This window comes from Eubalaena glacialis, chromosome 2 (genome assembly GCF_028564815.1).
Source record: "Eubalaena glacialis isolate mEubGla1 chromosome 2, mEubGla1.1.hap2.+ XY, whole genome shotgun sequence".
In the NCBI taxonomy this organism is placed as follows: domain Eukaryota; kingdom Metazoa; phylum Chordata; class Mammalia; order Artiodactyla; family Balaenidae; genus Eubalaena; species Eubalaena glacialis.
This window is the reverse complement of record NC_083717.1, coordinates 33,645,061-33,672,978: the sequence shown is the minus strand read 5'-3', so window position 1 is coordinate 33,672,978 and position 27,918 is coordinate 33,645,061. Positions and strand designations below refer to the sequence as shown.

The following is a 27,918-nucleotide window of genomic DNA, read 5'->3' as shown; positions in this document are numbered from 1 at the left end:
TGCGTGCACTCTCCTGACCACCTGTCATGTGCCAGACCCCAAGTGATACTGCGGAAAAGAAAAAATACATAAGGGGCAGCAATTTCTGGCCACGAGGGGCTCAGTTTGTTGGGGCAGGCAGCTGTGTGGACAGGGAGGATGAAGGGTGGTTAAGAGTGGGGTTTTGGGGACTTCCCTGGTGGCACAGTGGTTAAGAATCCGCCTGCCAATGCAGGGGACATGGGTTCGATCCCTGGTCCGGGAAGATCCCACATGCCGTGGAGTGCCTAAGCCCGTGTGCCACAACTACTGAGTCTGCGCTCTAGAGCCCGCGAGCCACAACTGCTGAGCCCTCGTGCCACAACTACTGAAGCCCGCGCGCCTAGAGCCCGTGCTCCACAACAAGAGAAGCCACCGCAATGAGAAGCATGCCCTCCGCAACAAAGAGTAGCCCCCGCTCGCCACAACTAGAGAAAGTCTGCGTGCAGCAACAAAGACCCAAACGAGCCAAAAAAAAAAAAGAGTGGGGTTTTGGTCTCAGATGGAGCTGGGTTTGTTTACTGGTCCTGCTGTGTACTAGCCAAATGGACATGGGTAAACCCCCTCTTCTTTCTAAGTCTCTGTTCCTTCATTTGAAAATGGGTATCTGTTTCACTGCATTGTTATGAAGATGAAATAAAATTTGTATAAAGCTTTTAGTACAATGCCTAGTACATAGTGCTTGATGATGATGAGGATCACTACTCTTTTACATGAAATAGCGATTTCAGTCCTGATTATAACGATTACGGGGGGTGAGGGGCTGGGGGTGGTATGCGCCCAGAGTGCTCTGGGGACCCAGGACAGGGTTCTCTTTGCCCGGAAGTGTTTGGGAAGAGAAGTACTATCTGAGCCGAGTCTTTAAGTGTGAATAGTAGTTTGTTATGAGGTTTTATTGGGAGGAAATATATCCCTTTTAATAAGTTTCTCAAAAAGTGCATTGCCACAGGAAACCTGACTAGTATACTGAAAGTATACTCAATGTATAAATAGATTGAAAAAGTTGGTTAACAGTCTCTGAAGAAATTCATTTAGGTCATCTTATGAGCCCTACTGCTTGAATTTTTTCAACCTTAGAAATATCTTAGTTTTGATTTATCAATGTTTCTGGTTTTGTTTTGAAGAATTAATCAAAAGAGTAATCCTCAATTTTATTATAATTTCCTCCTTCAGAAAATTAACAGTGGTTAATATGTGTTCATTATGGAAAATGTCAAAATGTATAATAAGCTTTTGTATGTTTTTTTATTGAAGTATAGTTGATTTACAATATTATATTAGTTTCAGGTATACAGCATTGTGAATCAGTATTTTTACAGATTATACTCTATGAAAAGTTATTACAAGATAATGGCTATAATCCCCTGTGTTATATAAAATACTCTGTTGCTTATCTATTTTATACGTAGTAGTTTGTGTGTCTTAATCCCATACCCCTAATTTGCCCCTCCCCCCTTTCCATTCCCCTTTGGTAACTACAAGTTTGTTTTCTATATCTGGAATCTGTTTCTGTTTTGCACATACATTCATTTGTATTATCTTTTGGATCCCATGTATGAGTGACATGATACAATATTTGTCTTTCTCTGACTTATTTCACTAAGCATAATGTTCTCTAGGTCCATACATGTTGCTGCAAATGGCAGAATTTCATTCCTTTTTATGGCTGAGTAATATTCCATTATATATATATATAGATACACACACACACACACACACACACACCCCCCACATCTTCTTTATCCATTCATCTGTTGATGGGCACTTGGGTTGCTTCCATATCTTGGCTATTGTAAATGTGCTGCTATGAATATTGGTGTGCATGTATCTTTTCAAATTAGTGTTTTCATTTTTTCTGGATCTATACCCAGGAGTGGATCTGGATCGTATGGTAGCTCTATTTTTAGTTTTTCGAGAAAGCTCCATACTGTTTTCCCTAGTGGCTGTACCAATTTACATTCCCACCAACAGTGTACAAAGGTTCTCTTTTCTCTATATGTTTTTTAACCCTTCCTAATTTGTCTTTTATAAAGTGCTTTTTTGGCCCCATTTCTTTTGGAGAATTTATTATTATTATTTTTTTTGTATTCATCATTTCCTTTCTGGTTGGTAACAATTATTAAATTTTTTTTTTTTTAATGATATTCTTGTCTGCTTACATTCTTTTTATTTATGTATGTATGTATGTATGTATGGCTGTGTTGGGTCTTCGTTTCTGTGCGAGGGCTTTCTCTAGTTGTGGCAAGCGGGGGCCACTCTTCATCGCGGTGCGGGGGCCACTCTTCATCGCGGTGCGTGGGCCTCTCACTATCGCGGCCTCTCGTTGCCGAGCACAGGCTCCAGATGCGCAGGCTCGGTAATTGTGGCTCACGGGCCGAGTTGCTCCACGGCATGTGGGATGTTCCCAGACCAGGGCTCGAACCCGCGTCCCCTGCATTGGCAGGCAGATTCTCAACCACTGTGCCACCAGGGAAGCCCGGTAACAATTATTTATATATTAAATTTAATCATTAGTCTGTCATGTATGCTGCAAATATTTTTATCCATTTTATTATTTTCTTTTCAATTTTGTATATGTTTTTATTTTGGGGGGGATACAGATATTTTAAAATTTTATTAGTGAAATCTGTCAGTCTTTTCCCTTACTATCTTTACCTTTGGCTTCTTTTTAGGGAATCTTTCTTCTTGAAAATCTGTAAATTTTCATTTTATCCTATTATTTCATGTTTTTTAATATTAAAGTCTTAATCCTTTTTGAATGTGCGTTAATGTATAGAGAAGGAACCTAACTTTTTATTAAAAAAATAGCCAGGTGTCCTAACATCATTTAGTGAATAATATACCCCTTTCTTGCTGGTATGAAATGGCACCATTTTCATGTATAAATTCTTGTATATGTTTGGGTCTGTTTTTGGACATTTTAGTTCTTTTCCAGTGATCTGTTTGCTTATTCTGGCACTAGTGCTATGGTGTTTTGATTAACATAGCTGTATAAAGGCTGTTTAATGTATTTTAATACCTGGTAGAATAAGTCCTGCCCCATTATTCTTATTTAAAACAAACTTGGCTGACTACTCTTAACATTCATTTTTGAGATTAACTTTAAAATTATTTTGTCAGTTTCTCCCCTCAGATCCTCTAGAGACCTTGGTTGGAATTGTGTCAGATTTTTAGATTAGTTTGGGGGAAATGGATTTCTTTACATCAGCCTTCTCCTGGAATATGGCATGCTTCCCTAATCAAGGCTTTTTCTTTGCTCCTTTATAGATGTTTTTGCTTTTAATCATGTTGTTTCTGCACATTTCTTGATAAGTGTATTCCTAATCAATTAGTATTTGTTGTTGCGAATGGAATTTTTTCCATTATATATTTTTTTAATTTTTTAATTTAATTTTATTTATTTTTTTATACAGCAGGTTCTTATTAGTCATCAATTTTATACACATCAGTGTATACATGTCAATCCCAATCGCTCAATTCATCACACCACCACCACCACCCCCCCACCGCTTTCCCCCCTTGGTGTCCATACGTTTGTTCTCTACATCTGTGTCTCAATTTCTACCCTGCAAACCGTTTAATCTGTACCATTTTTCTAGGTTCCACATATATGTGTTAATATACAATATTTGTTTTTCTCTTTCTGACTTACTTCACTCTGTATGACAGTCTCTAGATCCATCCACGTCTCAACAAATGACCCATTTTCATTCCCTTTTAATAGCTGAGTAATATTCCATTGTATACATGTACCACATCTTCTTTATCCATTCGTCTGTCGATGGGCATTTAGGTTGCTTCCATGATCTGGCTATTGTAAAGAGCGCTGCAATGAACATTGGGGTGCATGTGTCCTTTTGAATTATGGTTTTCTCTGGGTATATGCCGAGTAGTGGGATTGCTGGATCATAAGGTGATTCTATTTTTAGTTTTTTAAGGAACCTCCATACTGTTCTCCATAGTGGCTGTATCAATTTACATTCCCGCCAACCGTGCAAGAGGGTTCCCTTTTCTCCACACCCTCTCCAGCATTTGTTGTTTGTAGATTTTCTGATGATGCCCATTCTAACTGGTGTGAGGTGATACCTCATTGTAGTTTTGATTTGCATTTCTCTAATAATTAGTGATGGTGAGCAGCTTTTCATGTGCTTCTTGGCCATCTGTATGTCTTCTTTGGAGAAATGTCTATTTAGGTCTTCTGCCCATTTTTGGATTGGGTTGTTTGTTTTTTTAATATTGAGCTGCATGAGCTGTTTATATATTTTAGAGATTAATCCCTTGTCCGTTGATTCATTTGCAAATATTTTCTCCCATTCTGAGGGTTGTCTTTTCGTCTTGTTTATGGTTTCCTTTGCTGTGCAAAAGCTCTGAAGTTTCATTAGGTCCCATTTGTTTATTTTTTGTTTTTATTTCCATTACTCTACGAGGTGGATCAAAAAAAGATCTTGCTGTGATTTATGTCAAAGAGTGTTCTTCCTATGTTTTCCTCTAAGAGTTTTCTAGTGTCCGGTCTTACATTTAGGTCTCTAATCCATTTTGAGTTTATTTTTGTGTATGGTGTTAGGGAGTGTTCTAATTTCATTCTTTTACATGTAGCTGTCCAGTTTTCCCAGCACCACTTATTGAAGAGACTGTCTTTCCTCCATTGTCTATCCTTGCCTCCTTTGTCATAGATTAGTTGACCATATGTGTGTGGGTTTATCTCTGGGCTTTCTATCTTGTTCCATTGATCTATGTTTCTGTTTTTGTGCCAGTACCATATTGTCTTGATTACTGTAGCTTTGTAGTATAGTCTGAAGTCAGGGAGTCTGATTTCTCCAGCTCCGTTTTTTTCCCTCAAGACTGCTTTGGCTATTCAGGGTATTTTGTGTCTCCATACAAGTTTTAAGATTTTTTGTTCTAGTTCCTTAAAAAATGCCATTGGTAATTTCATAGGGATTGCATTGAATCTGTAGATTGCTTTAGGTAGTATAGTCATTTTCACAATATTGATTCTTCCAATCCAAGAACATGGTATATCTCTCCATCTGTTGGTATCATCTTTAATTTCTTTCAACAGTGTCTTATAGTTTTCTGCATACAGGTCTTTTGTCTCCCTAGGTAGGTTTATTCCTAGGTATTTTATTCTTTTTGTTGCAATGGTAAATGGGAGTGTTTCCTTAATTTCTCTTTCAGATTTTTCATCATTAGTGTATAGGAATGCAAGAGATTTCTGTGCATTAATTTTGTATCCTGCAACTTTACCAAATTCATTGATTAGCTGTAGTAGTTTTCTGGTGGCATCTTTAGGATTCTCTATGTATAGTATCATGTCATCTGCAAACAGTGACAGTTTTACTTCTTCTTTTCCAATTTGTATCCCTTTTATTTCTTTTTCTTCTCTGATTACCGTGGCTAGGACTTCCAAAACTATGTTGAATAATAGTGGTGAGAGTGGACATCCTTGTCTGGTTCCTGATCTTAGAGGAAATGCTCTCAGTTTTTCACCATTGAGAATGATGTTTGCTGTGGGTTTGTCATATATGGCCTTTATTATGTTGAGGTAGGTTCCCTCTATGCCCACTTTCTGGAGAGTTTTTATCATAAATGGGTGTTGAATTTTGTCGAAAGCTTTTTTTGCATCTATTGAGATGATCATATGGTTTTTATTCTTCAGTTGTTAATATGGTGTATCACATTGATTGATTTGCGTATATTGAAGAATACTTGCATCCCTGGGATAAATCCCACTTGATCATGGTGTATGATCCTTTTAATGTGTTGTTGGATTCTGTTTGCTAGTATTTTGTTGAGGATTTTTGCATCTCTATTCATCAGTGATATTGGTCTGTAATTTTCTTTTTTTGTAGTATCTCTGTCTGGTTTTGGTATCAGGGTGATGGTGGCCTCATAGAATGAGTTTGGGAGTGTTCCTTCCTCCACAATTTTTTGGAAGAGTTTGAGAAGGATGGGTGTTAGCTCTTCTCTAAATGTTTGATAGAATTCACCTGTGAAGCCATCTGGTCCTGGACTTTTGTTTGTTGGAAGATTTTTAATCACAGTTTCAATTTCATTACTTGTGATTGGTCTGGTCATATTTTCTCTTTCTTCCTGGTTCAGTCTTGGAAGGTTATATCTTTCTAAGAATTTGTGCATTTCTTCCAGGTTGTCCATTTTATTGGCATAGAGCTGCTTGTAGTAGTCTCTTGGGATGCTTTGTCTTTCTGCGGTGTCTGTTGTAACTTCTCCTTTTTCATTTCCAATTTTATTGATTTGAGTCCTCTCCCTCTTTTTCTTGATGAGTCTGGCTAATGGTTTATCAATTTTGTTTATCTTCTCAAAGAACCAGCTTTTAGTTTTATTGATCTTTGCTATTGTTTTCTTTGTTTCTATTTCATTTATTTCTGCTGTGATCTTTATGATTTCTTTCCTTCTACTAACTTTGGGTTTTGTTTGTTCTTCTTTCTCTAGTTCCTTTAGGTGTAAGGTTAGATTGTTTATTTGAGATTTTTCTTGTTTCTTGAGGTAGGCTTGTATAGCTATAAACTTCCCTCTTAGAACTGCTTTTGCTGCATCCCATAGGTTTTGGATCGTCATGTTTTCATTGTCATTTGCCTCTAGGTATTTTTTGATTTCCTCTTTGATTTCTTCAGTGATCTCTTGGTTATTTAGTAACGTATTGTTTATCCTCCATGTGTTTGTGTTTTTTACGTTTTTTTCCCTGTAACTGATTTCTAATCTCATACCATTGTGGTCAGAAAAGATGCTTGATATGATTTCAATTTTCTAAAATTTACTGAGGCTTGATTTGTCACCCAAGATGTGATCTATCCTGGAGAATGTTCCATGCACACTTGAGAAGAAAGTGTAATCTGCTGTTTTTGGATGGAATGTCCTGTAAATATCAGTTACATCTGTCTGGTCTATTGTGTCATTTAAAGCTTCTGTTTCCTTATTTATTTTCATTTTGGATGATCTGTCCATTGGTGTAAGTGGGGTGTTAAAGTCCCCCACTATTATTGTGTTACTGTCGATTTCCTCTCTTTTAGCTGTTAGCAGTTGCCTTATGTATTGAGGTGCTCCTATGTTGGGTGCATATATATTTATAATTGTTATATCTTCTTCTTGGATTGATCCCTTGATCATTATGTAGTGTCCTTCCTTGCCTCTTGTAACATTCTTTATTTTAAAGTCTATTTTATCTGATATGACTATTGCTACTGCAGCTGTCTTTGATTTCCATCTGCATGGTATATTTTTTTCCATCCCCTCACTTTCAGTCTGTATGCGTCCCTAGGTCTGAAGTGGGTCTCTTGTAGACAGCATATATATGGGTCTTGTTTTTGTATCCATTCAGCAAGCCTGTGTCTTTTGGTTGGAGCATTTAATCCATTCACGTTTAAGGTAATTATTGGTATGTCTGTTCCTATGACCATTTTCTTAATTATTTTGGGTTTGTTTTTGTAGGTCCTTTTCTTCTCTTGTGTTTCCCACTTAGAGAAGTTCCTTTAGCATTTGTTGTAGAACTGGTTTGGTGGTGCTGAATTCTCTTAGCTTTTGCTTGTCTGTAAAGCTTTTGATTTCTCCATCGAATCTGAATGAGATCCTTGCGGGATAGAGTAATCTTGGTTGTAGGTTCTTCCCTTTCATCACTTTAAGTATATCATGCCACTCCTTTCTGGCTTGAAGAGTTTCTGCTGAGAAATCAGCTGTTAACCTTATGGGAGTTCCCTTGTATGTTATTTGTCATTTTTCCTTTGCTGCTTTCAGTAGTTTGTCTTTAATTTTTGCCAATTTGATTACTATGTGTCTCGGTGTGTTTCTCCTTGGGTTTATCCTGTATGGGACTCTCTGCACTTTCTGGACTTGGGTGGCTATTTCCTTTCCCATGTTAGGGAAGTTTTTTACTATAATCTCTTCAAATATTTTCTCTGGTCCTTTCTCTCTCTTTTCTCCTTCTGAGACCTCTATAATGCGAATGTTGTCGCGTTTAATGTTGTCCCAGAGGTCTCTTAGGCTGTCTTCATTTCTTTTCATTCTTTTTTCTTTATTCTGTTCCACAGCAGTGAATTCCACCATTCTGTTTTCCAGGTCACTTATCCGTTCTCCTGCCTCAGTTATTCTGCTATTGATTCCTTCTAGTGTAGTTTTCATTTCAGTTATTGTATTGTTCATCTCTGTTTGTTTGTTCTTTAATTCTTCTAGGTATTTGTTAAACATTTCTTGCATCTTCTCGGTCTTTGCCTCCATTCTTTTTCCGAGGTCCTGGATCATCTTCACTATCAATTTTCTGAATTATTTTTCTGGAAGGTTGCCTATCTCCACTTCATTTGGTTGTTTTTCTGGGGTTTTATCTTGTTCCTACATCTGGTACATAGCCCTCTGCCTTTTCATCTTGTCTGTCTTTCTGTGAATGTGGTTTTTGTTCCACAGGCTGCAGGATTGTAGTTCTTCTTGCTTCTGCTGTCTGCCCTCTGGTGGATGAGGCTATCTAAGAGGCTTGTGGAAGTTTCCTGATGGGAGGGACTGGTGGTGGGCAGTCTGCCCACTCTCTGGTGGGCAGAGCTCAGTAAAACTTTAATGTGCTTGACTGCTGATGGGTGGGGCTGGGTTCTCTCCCTGTTGCTTGTTTGGCCTGAGGTAATCCAACACTGGAGCCTACCTGGGCTCTTTGGTGGGGCTAATGGCAGACTCTGGGAGGGCTTACGCCAAGGAGTACTTCCCAGAACTTCTGCTGCCAGTGTCCTTGTCCCCACAGTCATGCACAGCTAGCCCCACCTCTGCAGGAGACCCCCCAACACTAGCAGGTAGGTCTGGTTCAGTCTCCCCTGGGGTCACTGCCCCTTCCCCTGGGTCCTGATGTGCACACTACTTTGTGTGTGCCCTCCAAGAGTGGAGTCTCTGTTTCCCCCAGTCCTGTCGAAGTCCTGCAATCAAATCCCACTAGCCTTCAAAGTCTGATTCTCTAGGAATTCCTCCTCCCATTGCTGGACCCCCAGGTTGGGAAGCCTGACGTGGGGCTCAGAACCTTCACTCCAGTGGGTGGACTTCTGTGGTATAAGTGTTCTCCAGTCTGTGAATCACCCACGCAGCAGTTATGGGATTTGATTTTACTGTGATTGCACCCCTCCTACCGTCTCATTGTGGCTTCTCTTTTGTCTTTGGATGTGGGGTATCCTTTTTGGTGAGTTCCAGTGTCTTCCTGTCGATGACTGTCCAGCAGCTAGTTGTGATTCTGGTGTTCTTGCAAGAGGGAGTGAGAGCAAGTCCTTCTACACTGCCATCTTGGTTCAGGGCCCCCCATGATGAAACTTTCTAAAAAGACCTTTTGGGAGGTCTGAGTTCTTCTGCCAGCACTCAGTAGGTGTTCTGCAGGGGTTGTTCCACATGTAGATGTATTTCTGATGTATTTGTGGGGAGGAAGGTGATCTCCACGTCTTACTCTTCCGCCATCTTGAAGCTCCTCCTCCATTATATTTTCAAGTTGGTTATTTTTGTCATATAGGAAGGCTTAGGAACATAGGCTCAAATTTCTAAATGGTTCTATTTGAACCAGACTTATGGTTCCAGAAGTCTCTGAAGTAATTTTAAAGTTATTTCCTTCAAAATTTTAAGTTCTATAAAATGAAATTTTAGAAAACTTAATTTCATAAGAAACTTGCATCTTTGATAACATGTCTTCAAAGTGAGGTATCTAAGACTAGGTTTTTAAAGGCTGCTATATTTTGGATGGGCTGAGTAGTTTCACCAATTTCCAGTAGATGTCAGTGTTTTATAAACTTATTAGTCTGAGGTGGAGGTTTTGTCTCCAGTCTCCCACATTTATATATTCTTTAGTCATTTAATTAGCATACCGGGGATTATTTGAACTGGAAGAGATTTTGGAGATCATCTAAGTCAATCCTTTGATTTTGCAGAAGAAAGAACAGGTGTAGTAGATGGGAAATGACCTGTCCAAGGTCACCCAGTCACACAGAGTGAGGCCGAAACTCAGGTGTTCCCGTTTCTGAAAGACCCTGTCTCTGAAAGACTGGTAAAAGATAGTCACCAAAACCACAGAGAAGAAAATATGTAGAGTCCAGTATAGAAGCTGTATTTGGGAGAAAGGGAAGCAGATGCTCTTCCATTTGTTTGGGTAGGTAAATATTAAAAAATTTTTATGAACAAGATGTTAGATTCTTAGATTATAATAATAATTGGGTGAAATGAACAGAAAACAGTTGGCTTTTGTTACCTGAATGTAGAATTATTGGATGTGAAAGTGACCTTTGATAGAATGTCCTGTTCTTCAAACTGTAGATATAACATCAGAACTTGTATACGGCCAATGGAATAACTCCCTGCCCACTCTCTGCACAGCCTATTTGGTTATGTTTAAGAGAAATGATATAAATCATTTAGTACCACCTGTGTCAGAAAATATTATCCAAGAATCTATGATCTTTTCCAGTAAATACACCAAGTAATAGAAAAATGTTTTTTTATTCTGTCTTATGAGAATTCAGAGTAAAGAAACCAGGGTAACATTTAAGAGCAACTTTAGACAAAGTTATGAAGTGGGCAAAATGACAGTTTCAGAGAAATAGCCTTCCTTTAATCAGCTGACTCTTCCCTATCAATATCTGCTTATAAAAAAAAATATGGGCCATTTAATCTTCATCGCAGAGGTGGACGCTTCCAGGGTACATATGCTAAGCACCTACCCCTCTGACATCAGCGCTCACTGGATTTTGGAGGAGTGAGAGCCCATGTGGATTGGTGTGAAGGTGAAGGAAGTACCCATGGGCTGAGTCTTTTTTTTTTTTTTTTTAAATCTATGAACCATTTTCAGTTACTTTTTTTTAAAAATTTTTTTATAAGAAACTCCTTTATTTACTTACTTATTTATTTATTTTTGGCTGTGTTGGGTCTTTGTTTCTGTGCGAGGGCTTTCTCTAGTTGCGGCAAGTGGGGACCACTCTTCATCGCGGTGCGCAGGCCTCTCACTATCGCGGCCTTTCTTGTTGCGGAGCACAGGCTCCAGACGCGCAGGCTCAGTAGTTGTGGCTCACAGGCCTAGTTGCTCCACGGCATGTGGGATCCTCCCAGACCAGGGCTCGAACCTGTGTCCCCTGCATTGGCAGGCAGACACTCAACCACTGCGCCACCAGGGAAGCCCGGGCTGAGTCTTAAAGATGGGGTGGGACTTCCATAAAGTACAGAGACTCGAAACATGGGACAAGCCTGTGAAGGCTAGAAAGTGAATCTATCAGGACACCTGGCGAAAAGGTGATTTTGTTTAGAGTTTAAGGTCAATGAAACGAAGGTAAGATTGAGGGTAGATTTGGGCTGCTTTGGCTTTAGACTTTTTCTAAAAATTTCATTGGAGTATAGTTGATTTACAATGTTGTGTTAGTTTCAGGTGTACAGCAAAGTGATTCAGTTATACGTATACATATATTCATTCTTTTTTAGATTCTTTTCTCATACAGGACATCACAGAATATTGAGTAGAGTTTCCTGTGCCATACAGTAGGTCTTTGTTGATTATCTGTCAGATATAGTAGTGTGTGCGTTCATTCCAAGCTTCTGATTTATCCCTCCCCCTCCAACGTTTCCCCTGTGGTAACTATAAGTGTGTTTTTGATATCTGTAAGTCTGTTTCTGTCTTGTAAATAAATTCATTTGTATCATTTAAAAAAATTAGATATCACATATGAGAGATAATCATATGATATTTGTCTGTCTCTATCTGACTTACTTCACTTAGTATGATAATCTCTAGGTCTACCCATGTTGCTGCAGGTGGCATTATTTCATTTTTCATGGCTGAGTAATATTCCATTGTATATAAGTACCACATCTTCTTTATCCATTCATCTGTCAGTGGACACTTAGGTTGCTTCCACGTCTTGGCTAGTGTAAATAGTGCTGCAATGAACATTGGGTGCATTTATCTCTTTGGATTATGGTTTTCGCCGGATACATGCCCAGGAGTGGGATTGCTGGATCATATGGTAGTTCTATTTTTAGGTTTTTAAGGAACCTCCATACTGTTCTCCATAGTGGTTGTATCATGGTTTTAGACTTTTTGAGGTGGAAGTCACAGTATGAGATGCTTTTCTAAAGATTTATTGTTTTGAAATAGTAAGTTGAAAACAATAGTACAGAGAGGTCCTAAGTAGCCTTCACCCAGTTTCCCTCGATAATAACCTCTTACACAACTGTAGTACAAGGTCGAAAATGGGACATTGACTTTGTACCATCTACCAACCTTATTCAGGTTTCAACATCTACTCATTTATATGTATGTGTGTGCATATTTCTATGCAGTTTTGTCACATGTATAGATTTGTGTAACCACTACAACAATCAAAATACAGAACAGTTTCTTGACTACAAAGGAACGTATTTGTTTTACCCTTTCTAAAGATTTTTAAAAGCTTCGAAGGAAATCCAATTTTCTATTGGCTAGGGAGGGCTAGAACTGTGGTATCCAGAGTCCTGGGTCTCGTTTGCAGCCCAGAGACCTGGCTGACAAGGGCCCTCTCAGGAGTCCCTTCTGACATATCGTTGGTAGTGTGTAGGAAGAGCGGGCAGTTTTGTAATAAATTTTATAAGGAACAAAACCACTTAACTAGGAATATTGTATGTAGAGTTTTTTTAAGTGGCAGAAAAGATCTATTTGCTTTCTCCCCTGTAATCTTGAAGATACTGCCTACTTGTTCTCTGTGATTTCCCCACCTGCCAGTGGAGTTCTGATTTTTCCTGAAGACTCAGCCTGGCTCTCTGAAGCTGCTGATCTTTCCTTTGTTTTCCTCTTAACCATCTTTAAGTGTATAAGTTAAGTAGTGTTAAGTATATTCACATTGTTGTAAAACAGATCTCCAGAACCTTTTTATCTTGCAAAACTGAAACTGTGTCCATTAAACAGTCCCCCTTTCCCCCTCCCACCTGCCCCTGGTAACCCCCGTTCTACTTTCTGTTTCTATGAATTTGACTATTTTAGATACCTCATATAAGTGGAATCATTTAGCATTTGCTTTTTTGTGACTGGCTTTATTGATTGTGTCACACAGATATACAGGGAATTGTCCTTAAAATTCTCAGAATCACTAAGCTTTGAATCTAAAGAGATCTGGGAAATTGAAGGTTTACGTCTATCCATTTTACAGATGAGAAAAATCAGACAACCAGAGGTTGCCTGAGGTTAGTGAAAAATCATAGGAAGTTCTATAATTTCTTCTCAGTTTTGTTGAACTTTTTAAGGTCCATCTGATTATGAACAACAGTGAAAGTATCCCAAACTCAGAGCCAAAGTAAACATTTAGAAAATGCCATTTGGATAAAGCTACTGCTGCTGTTGATCTGTTTTCTGCAAAGCATTTTTGCATATCTGTAATAAAGACAGTTTAATTCTTTTTTTCCAATAAAATTTATTTGGTCGATATCTGCGAAGATAGGATAAGCTGAAATATAGTTTTGTTTTGTTTTGTTTTTCTTTTTTAACCTATGGTAGATGCTCCAAAGAAGGGCTTTGCAAACTTTTTCTGTAAAGAGCCAGATAGTAAATATTTGGGGCTTTATGTGCCGAACAATGTCTGTTGCAGCTATTCAGCTCTGCTTTTTTAGTGTGAAAGCAGAGCATGGCTGTGTTCCACTGAAACTTTATTTACAAAAGTAGGCAGCAGGCCAGATTTGGCCCATAGGTCATAGTTTTCCAGCCCCTATAGTAAAGTATTGGGACCTTCACTTTCACTTTTTTGGTCTTTAGCGTCTAACTTGCTCTCTCATATAGGAGACAGTTGTAGTTGTTTGTGGTGATGGTGATGATTTAGAAAATAATGTGAATCAAATTATCATTTCCTACTAACATAATTTTAGAGTTATTTCCTATATATCTTGCTAGCCTTATGATAGAATAAAAAGCACTTAAGGAAATAACTAACTTTTTAAAAAAGAATATATTTATTTTTGGCTGCATTGGGTCTTTGTTGCTGCGTGCGGGCTTTCACTAGTTGCGGCGAGCGGGGGCTACTCTTCATTGCGGTGTGTGGGCTTCTCATTGCGGTGGCTTCTCTTGTTGCGGAGCATGGGCTCTAGGCGCATGGGCTTCAGTAGTTGCAGCATGTGGGCTCAGTAGTTGTGGCTCACGGGCTCAGTAGTTGTGGCAGATGGGCTCTAGAGCGCAGGCTCAGTAGTTGTGGCACACGGGCTTAGTTGCTCCGCAGCATGTGGGATCTTCCCGGACCAGGGCTCGAACCCATGTCCCCTGCATTGGCAGGCAGATTCCTAACCACTGCGCCACCAGGGAAGTCCCAACAGCTTCTTTTCAAAGGATCTTTGTAAAGGGAAAGGCCATTTGTAACAGGCGGGATCCTTTCCATGACATCTATTTCATAGACTTCGTGTTTCAGAGAGTCCTTGTGGCCCCCTGCTCTGTTCAGGGCTCGGGCACTCACTTGTGGATATCTCTGGCCTGCACGCAGTTGGCAATAGAGAGTCTACCCAAGGTTACAGGTGGTTTGGGCTAACTGGAAATCTACGTACCGTAACTCTGTTGGAGTATTAGTGCTGGGACTGTTTTGATTATTCAACAAGAACTAACTTTCAGAGTTCACAGAAAGAGAATAGGTATTATTCATACCCTAAGTATAATAACAGCTAACATTTATTGAACATTTACTAGAGCTTTTACATACCTGCCTTTATTTATTTATTTAGTGACTCTGTCAAAGTAGGTAGTAGTATTATTTCCGTCTTTAGGAGAAGAAACTGAGAATTAAGAGAGAGTAAGTAACTTGATTAATGTTTCTTAGCTAGTAAGTGGTAGTTAGGGGATTCAAACCCAGGCAGTCTCTCTAGAAGCCGGCACACTCAACTGCTGTGCTATATAGCCTCCAAGGCTCTTGTCCTTGAAACACTAGAAGGCTCATGTTTTAAAAGGGTTTAGCAGAATTTGGTTATATAGGCACACGGTAAAAAATACAAACTGTCCAAAGGATAGAGTGAAAGTGTAAAGTATCCTTCCCACCCAAGTAAGTCGTCCTGTTCCCTGATTCCTTTCTCCAGAGCCAACCACTGTTACTGGGTTTTTTTTCGGATCCTTCCTGAGATATTCTTATAGGGGTTTGCCAATATTTATTATAGGTAAAAGGGTGATCGGTCTTTATAATCCATCTTAGCTCAAATTCTGTCCTGTTGTCCTCGATATTTTTCGGGGCTCTCTGGGTTAGGAGGAGGAGGATGTTGTTGGTAAGATACTCGGCAGCTAAGTCACCAAATACTATTCATGTTTCTTATTTCTTTGCTCTCAGCTTTACCTAGAAGAATCTAAATTCCTATCATCTCCTACTTCCTTCATTTAAACACATGGTCAGTGTTTGCAGGGTTTACAAGCTTGAACTTGGAAACACTTAGATTTTAAATATAAGACACACAGAGATTGTCTTACGTTCTGAATACCTCATTAGCTGATTAGTGGAGCGACCTGTCATACCTGGGGATCCTAGGGGAGCGGATGCGTCACATGGTGTTGGGTGCTTGTCCCAGTGCTCTTGTGACAAATACAGTCCCTGTATTTTGACATGAATGTTAGGACCTGTGCTAAAAGAAAGGATCTTATAATAACAACACAGAAATATCAATCATATGATAATCGTGTCTTTAATAGATGGTTTTTACTATAGTGTGTTTGATTCTATATGGAGATTCCCAAGTGGGCAGAATACATTGTGACCAAACATAGCAGAAAGAGTGGAGGTGCATTTACAATGAGATTTTAAAAAATAGCTGTCTGCGTTAGGTGGTTTCATTGAATACTCTTTAAGAGCATTATGGATTTGCAGGGAAATACATTTTTTGAAAACCCAATTTTTATATATAATCAGAACTTGAGTATATTTTATGACTATGATCACATAAATGGTTTTGTTTACTAGCTTGTATGCTCTCTACTGTTTTACTATGAAGAGTGTGTTGACTTAAAAAAGAAATGCACAATGTGAGAGTTGCGAGTTAAGTTGTATTTGGGGCAAAATGAGGACTGCAGCCCAAGAGACAGCATCTCAGATAGCTCTGAGAAACTGCTCCGAGGGGGCGAGGGAGGAGCCAGGATATATAGGAATTTTTCAACAAAGGGCAGATAGTCGGGAATGTCAAAAGATTATTGTTAAACAAAGAAAACCAGATATCTCAAGTTAAGGAAATTAGCGCTTTTCTATGTATGGGAAGATGCAAGAGTCTGGGCTCACTGAAATCATTCCTTTGATATGCACCTCAGCTATCTGGGGGCTGTATCCTGTATTTTCACATCCTGAGTTTCCTCAGGGCTCACCGCAGGGAGTGGCTGCGGTCTGATGGCTGCTAGATGGCGGGTATTCTTTTCAGCCCTGAGTTTTCTCAGGGCTCACCAGCTCACGCTGGAGGGCTGCAATCATTGGTGACTGTGACATCCTTTGTTTATTGATATGGCAGGAAATACTCCATTTATAAATTTTCCATTTATCAGGTGATTCAAGGGGGTGTGCTTCAATCTGTTCTTTCCGAGGTAGGCATTAATGAGTTCAAAGCATATGGTATTGATTTTTGAGAGTTCTACCATAAGAGCTATTAAAAATTATTGATTCTGTATTTTATTTTAGGGTTTCAGCTTCTTCATGTTTGAGCAGCCCGTTTAATGGAAGCGCCCGTATCTCTACATGGCCTAAGGAGTATGCATGCAGCAATTGATTTAAGTTGGCATTTGGTATTAATAGCTTAGAGACTCTTTACAGCATAATATGCTTATCCATTTGAGGTGAAGGCAATTTTGACTGATGTTTCATAGCTAATAAGTGGTAGTGCTGGGATTCAGACCCAGGTAGCCTGTCTCCAAGTCTGCACACGCCACCCCTCTGCTCCACTGTCTCTAAGGCGCTTGCCCTGGTCATGTTTCCTCTGTGCCTTTGCCTAAGGCCACTTGCACCTTTTGGCAGCAGGAGCATTGTGTGCTGTCAAATCGTGATCCACCTGGGCAGCCGGCCCTCAGCTTCATTTCTTATAAGCTGAATGCCTTTAAGGAGCAATTTGACCTCTCTGAGCACTGTGTATGTTTCTTCACCTGTGAAGTTTCAGGAGAGAGTAGTAATCCTTGCCCTCCTGCCTCACCAGGTAGATGTACTGAGCAGCTGATTTAATTCATCCTTCTATCCCTGGGGCATAGAATAGTGCCTGACACATTGTAGACACTTAACAAGTGTTAGCTTCTCTGCTTTCTTCTCCTCTTCCAGAAGCTGGACTTTGGATGAGAGTTAGATGCTGCGTAGGATGGTCTGAACAGGTAACTTCCTTTTTTTTCATGCAAGGATATTTTATTGGAGTGCTCTCTTCTTGCATTTTTGCATTAAGCTCAATTAATACTTTTATAGGTTATTGCTCCTGCCCTGCCTTCATATAATCTATTTGTTCTTTTTTTTTTTTAACATCTTTATTGGAGTATAATTGCTTTACAGTGTTGTGTTAGTTTCTGCTGTACAACAAAGTGAATCAGCTATATGTATACATATATCCTCATATCCCCTCCCTCTTGCACCTCCCTCCTGCCCTCCCTATCCCACCCCTCTAGGTCGTCACAGAGCACCAAGCTGATCTCCCTGTGCTATGCAGCAGATTCCCACTAGCTATCTGTTTTACATTTGATAGTGTATGTATGTCAACGCTACTCTCTCACTTCGTCCCAGCTTCCCCTTCCCCTCCTGTGTCCTCAAGTCCGTCCTCTACGTCTGCATCTTTACTCTTGCCCTGCCACTAGGTTCATCAGTACCATTTTTTTAGATTCCATATATATGCGTTAGCGTATGGTATTTGTTTTTCTCTTTCTGACTTACTTCACTCTGTATGACAGACTTTAGGTCCCTCTACCTCACTACAAATAACTCAATTTTGTTTCTTTTTATGGCTGAGTAATATTCCATTGTATATATGTGCCACATCTTCCTTATCCATTCATCGGTCGATGGACATTTAGGTTGCTTCCAAGTCCTGGCTATTGTAAATAGTGCTGCAATGAACATTGTGGTACATGTATCTTTTTGAATTATGCTTTTCTCAGGGTATATGCCCAGTAGTGGGATTGGTAACTTATTATTATTTTTTTTTAAATAAATTTACTTATTTTATTTATTTTTTGGTGCATTGGGTCTTCGTTGCTACATGCGGGCTTTCTCTAGTTGCGGTGAGTGGGGGCTACTCTTTTTTGCGGTGCGCGGGCTTCTTACTGCGGTGGCTTCTCCTGTGGCGGAGCACGAGCTCTAGGTGCACGGGCTTCAGTAATTGCAGCACGCGGGCTCAGTAGTTGTGGCTCACGGGCTCTAGAGCGCAGCCTCAGTAGTTGTGGCGCATGGGCTTAGTTGCTCCACGGCATGTGGGATCTTCCCAGACCAGGGCTCGAACCCGTGTCCCCTGCACTGGCAGGCGGATTCTTAACCACTGCGCCACCAGGGACGCCCCGGGATTGGTAACTTCTTGAATATAGTCAGGAAACTAAGATAAATACGGTCAAGAGACATCTCATTCTGTCTTTTACTTTCATTCTTCCCTTCATAGTAAATAGAACTGAGCTCAGCATCTCTCTGGGGAAACACAGCTCTGCTCCCAGAGGTAGGGGAAAGGATTCCTCCTACTTAATGGACCATGGGCACCTCGCAGTGTAGGATAAGAGCTGGTCACGCTGAACTGCATGGGCAGGGAGGACTAAATGGAAGTTTCACTGAGGTTTGTTAGGACTGTTATGATTAGACAAATTAATAAAAAGATTAGAAGGACCTTACAGACATGGAAAATAGCGTCACAAGAGCAAAAGCAGGAAGTTGTGGGGTGGGCTTGTGGGACAACGAGTCCATCCATTTAACTAGGATCTCCCAAGTGTAACTAACGGGAGATACTGTTGGAGAGGTGACTGGGGTGAGAGTGTAGTGGGCTCTGCATACCCAGTTGGATGTTATCTTTAAGAGATCGTTACCGACTAAAAGTTCTGGGGCATGGGAGTCATGATGAAGGCCGCGTTTTAGGATGGATTGGGACCGGCAGTGCCTGGAGGTGGGGTGAGTAGTTGGACTTCTGGGAGAAATGGCACCTTCAGAATCACAAGTGGAGCTGAGGACTCTGGCAATAGTGCAGAGAGGTGCCTGGAGAAGGAGGCCCTGAGTCATGAAGTCCCTGAGGAGGACTTTGTGGGAGGCATGGCCATGACACCCGACTTAGAAAGAAGAAAAAGGAGAAAGAAATAGAAGGCTCTGCACAGGACATGTTGAAAGTAGGGTTAGAAAGCTCTGTTTAACTGCTGGGCTCTCACACTGACTGTTTTCAGCCTTCTCTTTAGTATTAGGGCAGAGATAGTCCACTGGCTGAGCTGATTATATTCTTCTGCAAAACCCAGGATGGGGAGTCTGAATTCAGAGCATCCTAAGAGGTGTCTGTGGCCCAGCTGCTGCCTCCTTGGCCAGAGTTAAAAAGGATGTTTTTTGAAGGTGAACTGAATCCTCAGTGCCTAGCACAGACTTTCAGTCTGAAGAATAAATAAAGGCCTTTGTAGAATCCTCTTTCCTCATTTTTTTTTTGGTCAGTGAAGATTCTGCAGCTCAGCGTCTGTCCCCATCTCCCCACTTAAAGTATCCTTGCCCTGCTGATTCCCTTGTTGCTGAATCTAATGATATTGTCTTGTCCTTACCTTACTCCCTGGTCAGGGAGCTAAGATCCCACATGCCTCATGGCCAAAAAACCAAAAAAACATAAAACAGAAGCAGTATTGTAACAAATTCAATAAAGACTTTAAAAATGGTGCACATAAAAGAAAATCATTAAAAATAAATATATATATATATACTCATCTTTCAGGGTTCCTTTGGCCTAGAATTCTATTAAAATTCAAGCATGGAGGATGACTTGGAAAAAATTATGGTCCTCAAGGAAATTTTCGATCTGGTAGGGCAGCCAGAGACATATACAAACAGCTGTAGTACAAGGTAGACTTCCGGGAGAGCTATAATCAGAGTGCAGAGAGGAGCAGGAAGAGAGGGAGCGGGATTCGTTCTAACGCGAGGGATTTGAGAACATTGTTTCCTTAGCTTTCTGTTTCCTTCCTTCATTCTCGTCTGCCAACTGCCCACAGGTGAATGCTCCGAAATTCTACCTTCTTTTTCTCATGTGTTGACTCTGATGGAAATTTTCCTGGCTGTCCTTTTGTTACCTTTGCCTTAAAAAAAAAATTATGGTAAATAACACATAACATGAGATCCACCCTCTTAACAGACTTTAAAATATATGGTACAGGCTTGTTAATGTTGTACAGTAGATTTAACTCTTCATTTACTTCTTCCCCCAGCCCCTGGCAACCACCATTTTACTTTCTGCTTCTATGAGTTTGGCTCCTTTAGATACCTTCTGTAAGTGGAACCATGCAGTATTTGTCCTTCTGCAACTGGCTTAGTTTGCTTCATCTAATGTCCTCAAGGTACTTCTACGTTGTAGCGTATGACAGATTTTCCTTTTTTTTCATGGTTGAATAATATTGCATTGTATGTACCACATTTTGTTTATCCAGTTATCTGTTGATGGACATTTAGGTTATTAACACCTCTTGGCTATTGTGAATAATGCTGTAATGAACATGGGAGTACAGGGATCTCTTCAATACCCTGACTTCAGTTCTTTTGGGTAAATACTCAGAGGTGGGATTGCTGGATCATATGGTAGATCTATTTTTAATTTTTTGAGGAATCTCCATACTATTTCTACGGCAGCTGCATCTTTTTATATTCCCAGCAACAATGCACAAATGTTCCAATTTCTCCACATCCTTGCCAACATTTATTATTTTCTGTTTTTTAAAAATATGGCTGTCTTAACAGGTGTGACGTGATGTCTCATGGAGGTGTTAACTTGCATTTCTCTGATGATTTAATGATGTTGAGCATCTTTTCATTTACCTTTTGGTCATTTTTTGGTCTTCTTTGCAGAAATGTCTATTCAAGTCTTTCATCCATTTTTTTAATTGGGTTATTAGTTTTTGGGTTGTAGGGGTCTCTTTGCCTTTAACTCCCAAATCTTCATGCCCCTACCTGACGAACTCCACATGCCTTCTGCTACTCCTCAGCCTGATCCTTCTGCCCTATTCCCTCCTCATCACTCTGCTCCTGCCATCCTTCCCTTGGTTTCTGAAATATACTCAGATCCAACTCTGGCACATTCTTAAAAACCTAGGCCAACTCAAAGTTGCCCATGGATCCTTCGCTGACCACCCAGCCATGTCACTCTCCCTCTGCTGAAGTCTCTAGGACTTCTTGTCCCTAACGCTTTTTGGGCAATTGGCAGGCACTGCTGCCTTGCATTGGAATGGATGTTACACGTGTGCATTTTTTACGTTAACTGAACTCCGTCTCCTGAAGGGCAGGAATGTATCTGTGTATCCTCCAGAGGACTTTACAAAGCACCTTTGCCACACTGTAAAGAGGCAAGAAACCTAGGAAAAGATGTGTGCGTGTGTGTTCTGGGTATAATGACGGAGCTGAACTTTAAGCCCAGGAGTGCTCTGGCAACAGCAGGAGGACTTGGAGGAAGCAAAGTCAAGTGCACAAGCCACCATTATTCCCGAGAGAGATGAGCAGGGCAGGGACAGGGAGGAAAGATGAAAGTCAGTGACCAGGGCCTCTTAGCAAGTTGGGATTGGAGTAGGTGAGCAGGTTTCCATGAGAAGGTCAGGACTGTAATCTGAGGCGTACTCTGCCAGATTTTTGCAGGCAAGGGATTACAGGTGTGTGCTGGGAGCCGGAGAGAAGCTGAGTTCACCTCACAGTTCTGCAGGGAGTCATAACAGCTGCTGACAGTGGGGGCCAGCCTAGTTGGCAGTCGGAATACCTCTGCTCTGAACACCCTGTTCCAGAGAATTCATGGCTTCTAACCCTGGTATGTCCTTGCCAGCAATGCTGCATGAGTGGTTAGCCCTTGCTAAGCTGTAGGTCACCCAGAAGCCCCCAGGACAGCCCTCAAAAGGCCAAGGCTCAGTACAGGAAGGCTACAGGGCAGACTGCTGCATTGCATAAGTGATGTGGCTCTTGAGTAGTGCTGGTGCGTCATGCTCCCTGCCAGGGGCTGGAGGACCATTCCCTGGACCTCACAAAATCCAGGACATCCTCGTGACCTTTATAGCATTCATCACACCTTTCACTGTGGTCAGCTTTTTATAACTTTCAAGACCCTGCCTTCTACCTTGAGCCCCAGCAGCCTGCTCTGCCCTGATGATGCCATGGCCAGTTCTGGTCCCTGTGTTCCCCGGGAGAGTTCCAGCCAGAGGACCAATTATGGGACCCCATCTTGTACCTTTGGAATGTTCCTGAGTGGGTCGAAGGTTGCTCTCACGTGAATCCAGGGGAGCAGGACAACCTGGCCTTCCCTGTCCAGTAAGAGGGGAAATGAAGAGGGTAAGCTTGGTCCTCTTAACAGCGAACCCTTCTTCTGCTCATCGACTCTGAGAATAGCTCCGTCTTTTCTGGCTTCTTTCTGACCCTCTCCTACTCCTGCAGTTGTCAATGTCCTGGGACAGTATGTAGGGTCAGCTGTATGCTTAAAGAAAGAAAATTAGAGAAAAAGGAATTCTTAGGCCCTACCCCTGGAGATTCTCTTTAACTACGTGTGGACGGGGCCTGGGAATCTGGCATTTTTGTACAGGTATACATGAAAGAACGGCTAGGGGATGGATGACGGACTTACTAGTTGCTGAGTAATTTTTACTTCTTTCTTTGTCCAACTCTTTACTTCTAGGATTTTTCTAGAGTGATCACGTATTTCTTTAAAAATCAGAGAAAAAAAATAGATGTCATTAAAAAACAAAAACCAGATCTGGAAGCGATCAGTCTTTTCCAGACACCATTAACCTTCGTAAATATATTCCTCATTTCCGCAGGGGGACTTGATCTCATCTTCATGCCGGGTCTTGGGTTTGACAAACACGGCAACCGTTTGGGGCGGGGCAAGGGCTACTACGATGCCTACCTGAAGCGCTGTCTGCAGTCCCAGGATGTGAGGCCCTACACCCTGGCCTTGGCTTTCAAAGAGCAGATTTGCCTTCAGGTCCCCGTGGATGAAAATGACATGAAGGTAGATGAAGTGCTTTACGAAGACTCCTCAGCATCTTAAATCCTGAAGACCACAGCCAAATAATCAAGGTTTTGTGCCAGAGAAAAGCCAAACATGTGTATTTTCCCTTGTCAGAAATTAGTGGAAATTGCACAATAATGTGAATATGGGCTGTAGTGTTTTCAGTGTAATTGTTAGATACCGAACATGAAACCATTTTAAAAAATCAATAGCAGGGGCTTCCCTGGTGGCGCAGTGGTTAAGAACCCGCCTGCCAATGCAGGGGACACGGGTTCAAGCCCTGGTCTGGGAAGATTCCACATGCCATGGAGCAACTAAGCCCGTGCGCCACAACTACTGAGCCTGCGCTCTGGAGCCCATGAGCCACAACTGCTGATCCCGTGTGCCACAACTGCTGAAGCCCACGCACCTAGAGCCCGTGCTCCACAACAGGAGACGCCACCGCAATGAGAGTCCTGTGCACCGCAATGAAGAGTAGCCCCTGCTCACCGCAACTAGAGAAAGCCCGTGCACAGCAACAAAGACCCAATGCAACCAAAAATAAATAATAAATAAATTAATTAATTTAAAAAAATCAATAGCAGTGTGTGTAATAGAACATTAATTAAAACGGAGGCTATCACCATATGATTTTTAGCTTAACTTTCTGGTATTAATGTCCCAGGTTGATCTTTCTGTTTTATAGTTTAAGTTTAATATTTATGAGGCACTATGCTCCAACTCAGAGTGTGAGGGGAAAATAAACTCATCTGAAGTGGACACTTTCATTAAGTCCTGTCATGGGCCTGGGTCAGTCTGGCACGCATATGGAGGTTCAGCAGTTATTAAATGATTTATTGGTGTTTGCTTTGTGTACAAAGTTCTCCAAGAATATTATACCCTTTCATCATGGCTTCACTTACTCAACCTGAAATTTTATGTCTAACAGTTTGTAACTTTTGATGGTTAAAGGACTGAAACCTTTTATGATTTAAATATTTTAATTTCGGCCGATTTGTTTCCATCTCTGCTGTTCTGTGTGTCAGTCACTTATGAGTTTAAGATCTGATATCCTGTAAGTTAGAAATTATTTCTGTTTATGGGTGGTATCTGCTTTGGAAATGAAATTTGGGCTGAAGGTTGGCAGATGCCATCACAGCCAGGGAACGGGAATTTTGTGGGGGGAAGATTTGGTTATAACCAGAGACCCAGGGGGCTTCCTGGGTCCTGCTCTCTCACTCACACCCCACATCCTACCTCTCACCAGGTCCTGTTGATTCTGCCTCCGAAACCCTCTTATATCTGTTCCCTTCTCTCCTCGTCCTGTCGTGCCTTTTGTCCAGACTCTCAGCATCTCTAAGCTGAACTGAGCAAGAGCCTCAGCCGTGGCTTCCTTGCCTTCAGTCTGGTCCTCTTCGTTTTATTTCTCAAACTACAGTCAAAGTGATCTTATCAAACATGAACCTGATCATGAAGCACCCCTACTTGTCTCTTTCTAGCCTCTCCTCTCCCCGTTTTCTTCTTCTGTACAACTTATGCAAACGTTCACATAGCTCCCTCAACACTGCCAGCTTCTTCTGCCCTTTGTGCCTTGTAAGTGTGCTTTTCCTCTGGCTGCAGTGCTCTTTCCTCTTTTGTTCATCTGGAAGACTCCTGTTTATCCTTCAAGACTCAGCTCCAATGTCACCTCTTCTGTGAAGTCTTCCTGTGTTCCTTCACTTGTTTAAGCGGCCCTGGTCATTGTCCTCCTTATTACATTGTCCTACATGTCAAATATTAATGGTCAGGTCTACCCCTTCACCAGACTGTGAGTGCCAAAGAACAGGGATAATCTTTATACTTTCTACTCTCGGTAGACACACAGACAAATGGTGGGTGTTAGAGAATTTTTTTCAAAATCTAAGGTACTAGAATTTATTAGATTGCTAATTGTAATTTATATTGACATAAAATTATTTAGCTTAGAAATTAATACTTGTTAGTTTGGAGGAAAGACTTTACTTCTTTGGCATTGTTTTCGACTCTAGAAACAATTTATTTAATGACCTGTGTCTCTCCTCATCTGATACTCTCATCCACATGAACAAATCGGTTTTCTAGAACTGGCCAGCATAAGCACTACATGTGGCCGTTGAACTCTGGATGTGTGGCCAGTCTGAATGGAGAAGTGCTGATTCAGATTCTGACTATCTAGTATGACAATGAGAATTTTTTTTGAATGAGTTAGTTGAATACATTCAGATGTGTTTCATTTGAAACACGCATCCCTGTTCATAATACCATATGATTTGGTGTTTTATGCACAAAAGTAAAAACACTTAAAAATTGTCAATTGGGCTAAAATCAAACGTTCACAATATAGTATATACAGTGAGAAATGGGAGGGAGACAATTTCTACAAGCTGTGAAACCACATTACTGTACTGGTGAGAAATCTTAATGGTTACTTCAACCATAAGGTTAAGGTGAAAGTTAACATAGCTGACATGGCTGTTGGTCTGAAGTGGTTGAACAGTAAAATTCCTGGATGGCTGCAGGTCTGGAAACTTTAGAACTTTAACACGTTAGAACTTAATCTGTGTTGTTCTTCTGGCAAAGGAGAACATTGAAAAGCCCCTCCCCAGATCCTCAAGTGCAAACAGAACACAGAATCAAATGGCCAGAAGACCCAGGTGCTGAGATTCAGGAAAGCCCGAGGGCTGCAGGGTCCCTCGCCTGGAAAGAGGACCTTTCCCTAGTGACCATTAATGGGCAGTGGTCATTGCGCAGAGGGTACAGGAAAGGGGAAAAAGCCCTGACGGTGCAGGTGATGGTGACACAAGCAGAGGCTGAGAACAAGACCTCAAACTCAGGAAGAGAGCCAACATGAAAGAAGAATGATGATGGTCTTAGGTGAGGGGACAGTCCAGGCAGAAGAGAAATAACAACTAGATCTGAACAGAGCAATCCTTAGTATTGGGGAATTGGAAATATATGTATGTCTATAATTGCTGCCTATTCTATAGAACTGTGCTTAATTTAACCAGAAAGTAAACCATTAACTTTAGTTCATCTAACAGATATCAGTAAGAACAGTGCCCTAATTACAGAATTCTACTAAATAAGAGATTGATAACTGTGTCTTATGTCTAGGCATGGGTGACATGGTGCAGAAGCTTATTGGTTTCTGGTCCCAGTTCTTTTTTTTTTTTTTTTCCTTTCAGAGATCATTGAAATTCAGTTAATCACATTGCATTTAGTCAGAAGTTAACATGCTTATTTCCTCCACTTGCCTGTCACCTCCTCAAAGGAAGGTTTTCTGCCAAGTTCATGGTTTACTCCAGTACCTATCACAGTCCCTAGCGCAAAATAAATGGCCAATAAATCCTCGATGAAGGAATGAACCAATGTGTTTGTTGCCCTGGGTGCGTGGTGACCTTGCCGGTTTTTACGTTGGTTGCTATTTGCTGCTGAGATTGTCTCAGCAGCATCTCAGGGTTGGATTATTCTAGAACACATTTTCAATTACTGCAGTTGCAATTCCTTCCTTGGCCAGTCCATGTGTGTGTGTTGCATAATCTGTGCTGTTTGGCTTTGTTAGTACATTTCTTCTTTGCATCTTTGTGGTCATCTTTCCTCCTATGTCCAGGCAGTCTTAGGCCTCCTGCCCTTTAAGGGTGATCTCTAATCCCTGCAAGCCCCTGCCCCAAATATATGTTTATTTATGTGCTTAAAAATAAGTGGAGAGATGTTCAAAATGGCAGAGGACTGAGATGTGGAGATCACCTTCCTCCTCATAAATACATCAAAAATACATCTACATGCGGAACAACTACAGAACAACTACTGAACGCTGGCAGAAGACATCAGACTTCCCAAAAGGCAAGAAAATCCCCACATACCTGGGTAGGGCAAAAGAAAAAACAGAGACAAAAGAATAGGGATGGGGCCTGCACCAGTGGGAGGGAGCTGTGAAGGAGGAAGAGTTTCCACACACTAGGAAGCCCCTTCACTGGTGGGGATGGGGGGAGGGGGGCGGGGGGGGGGGCGGCGCAGGGAGGGGGAGGCTTCGGAGCCACGGAGGTGAGCGCAGCAACGGGTGTGGAGGGCAAAGCGGAGAGATTCCCGCACAGAGGATCGGTGCCGACCAGCACTCACCAGCCCGAGAGGCTTGTCTGCTCACCTGCCGGGGTGGGGGGGGCCTGGGAGCTGAGGCTCTGGCTTTGGAGGTCAGATCCCAGGGAGAGGACTGGGGTTGGCTGCGTGAACACAGCCTGAAGGGGGCTAGTGCGCCACAGCTAGCTGGGAGGGAGTCCGGGAAAAAGTTTGGAACTGCCAGAGAGGCAAGAGACCTTTGTTTCGGCGTGCATGAGGAGAGGGGATTCCTTCCCAGTGTGCCCACAGAAGGCAGAGCACCACCTAAGCAAGCTCCAGAGATGGGCGCATAGTAGGGGGAGATCAGCTCGGTACTTTGTGACCACCTAGAGGGGTGGGATAGGGAGCGTGGGAGGGAGGAGATATGGGGATATATGTATACATATAGCTGACTCACTTTGTTATACAGCAGAAACCAACACACCATTGTAAAGCAATTATACTCCAATAAAGATGTTAAAAAAAAGTGGCAAATTTCTTTTTAAATAATAATTATGTACGTTAGGAAACATACACATAAAAGGAAAAGATGAGATCATTGAAACAGTTATATCTATAATTTATAATATAATGTACTCAATTTCTATAAAGGAGAGCAATGTGATGGACGTTTTTTGGAAATTTACTATTTTTGAAAACCTTATTTTAACCCCTTTTGAATGATTCAAAAGTCTGGTTCTAATTTCAGTTTATTTT

At 41.3% G+C, this 27,918-nt stretch overlaps 1 protein-coding gene across 9 annotated transcripts in view; it reads left to right on the top strand.

Annotated features, from left to right (window-relative positions):
* The window catches only part of MTHFS (methenyltetrahydrofolate synthetase), a 305,315-nt gene that overhangs the window by 30,628 nt on the left and 246,769 nt on the right, over positions 1-27,918 (top strand). The window contains exon 3 of one of the 9 annotated variants that reach the window (XM_061181709.1): positions 22,916-24,012. The exons of the other annotated variants lie outside the window; for them this stretch is intronic. Within the exon in view, the coding sequence (XP_061037692.1) occupies positions 22,916-23,148 (233 nt within the window). The 3' untranslated portion in view covers positions 23,149-24,012. Of the gene's footprint in view, positions 1-22,915; positions 24,013-27,918 lie in introns of those variants that run through there. 9 annotated transcript variants of the gene reach the window in all.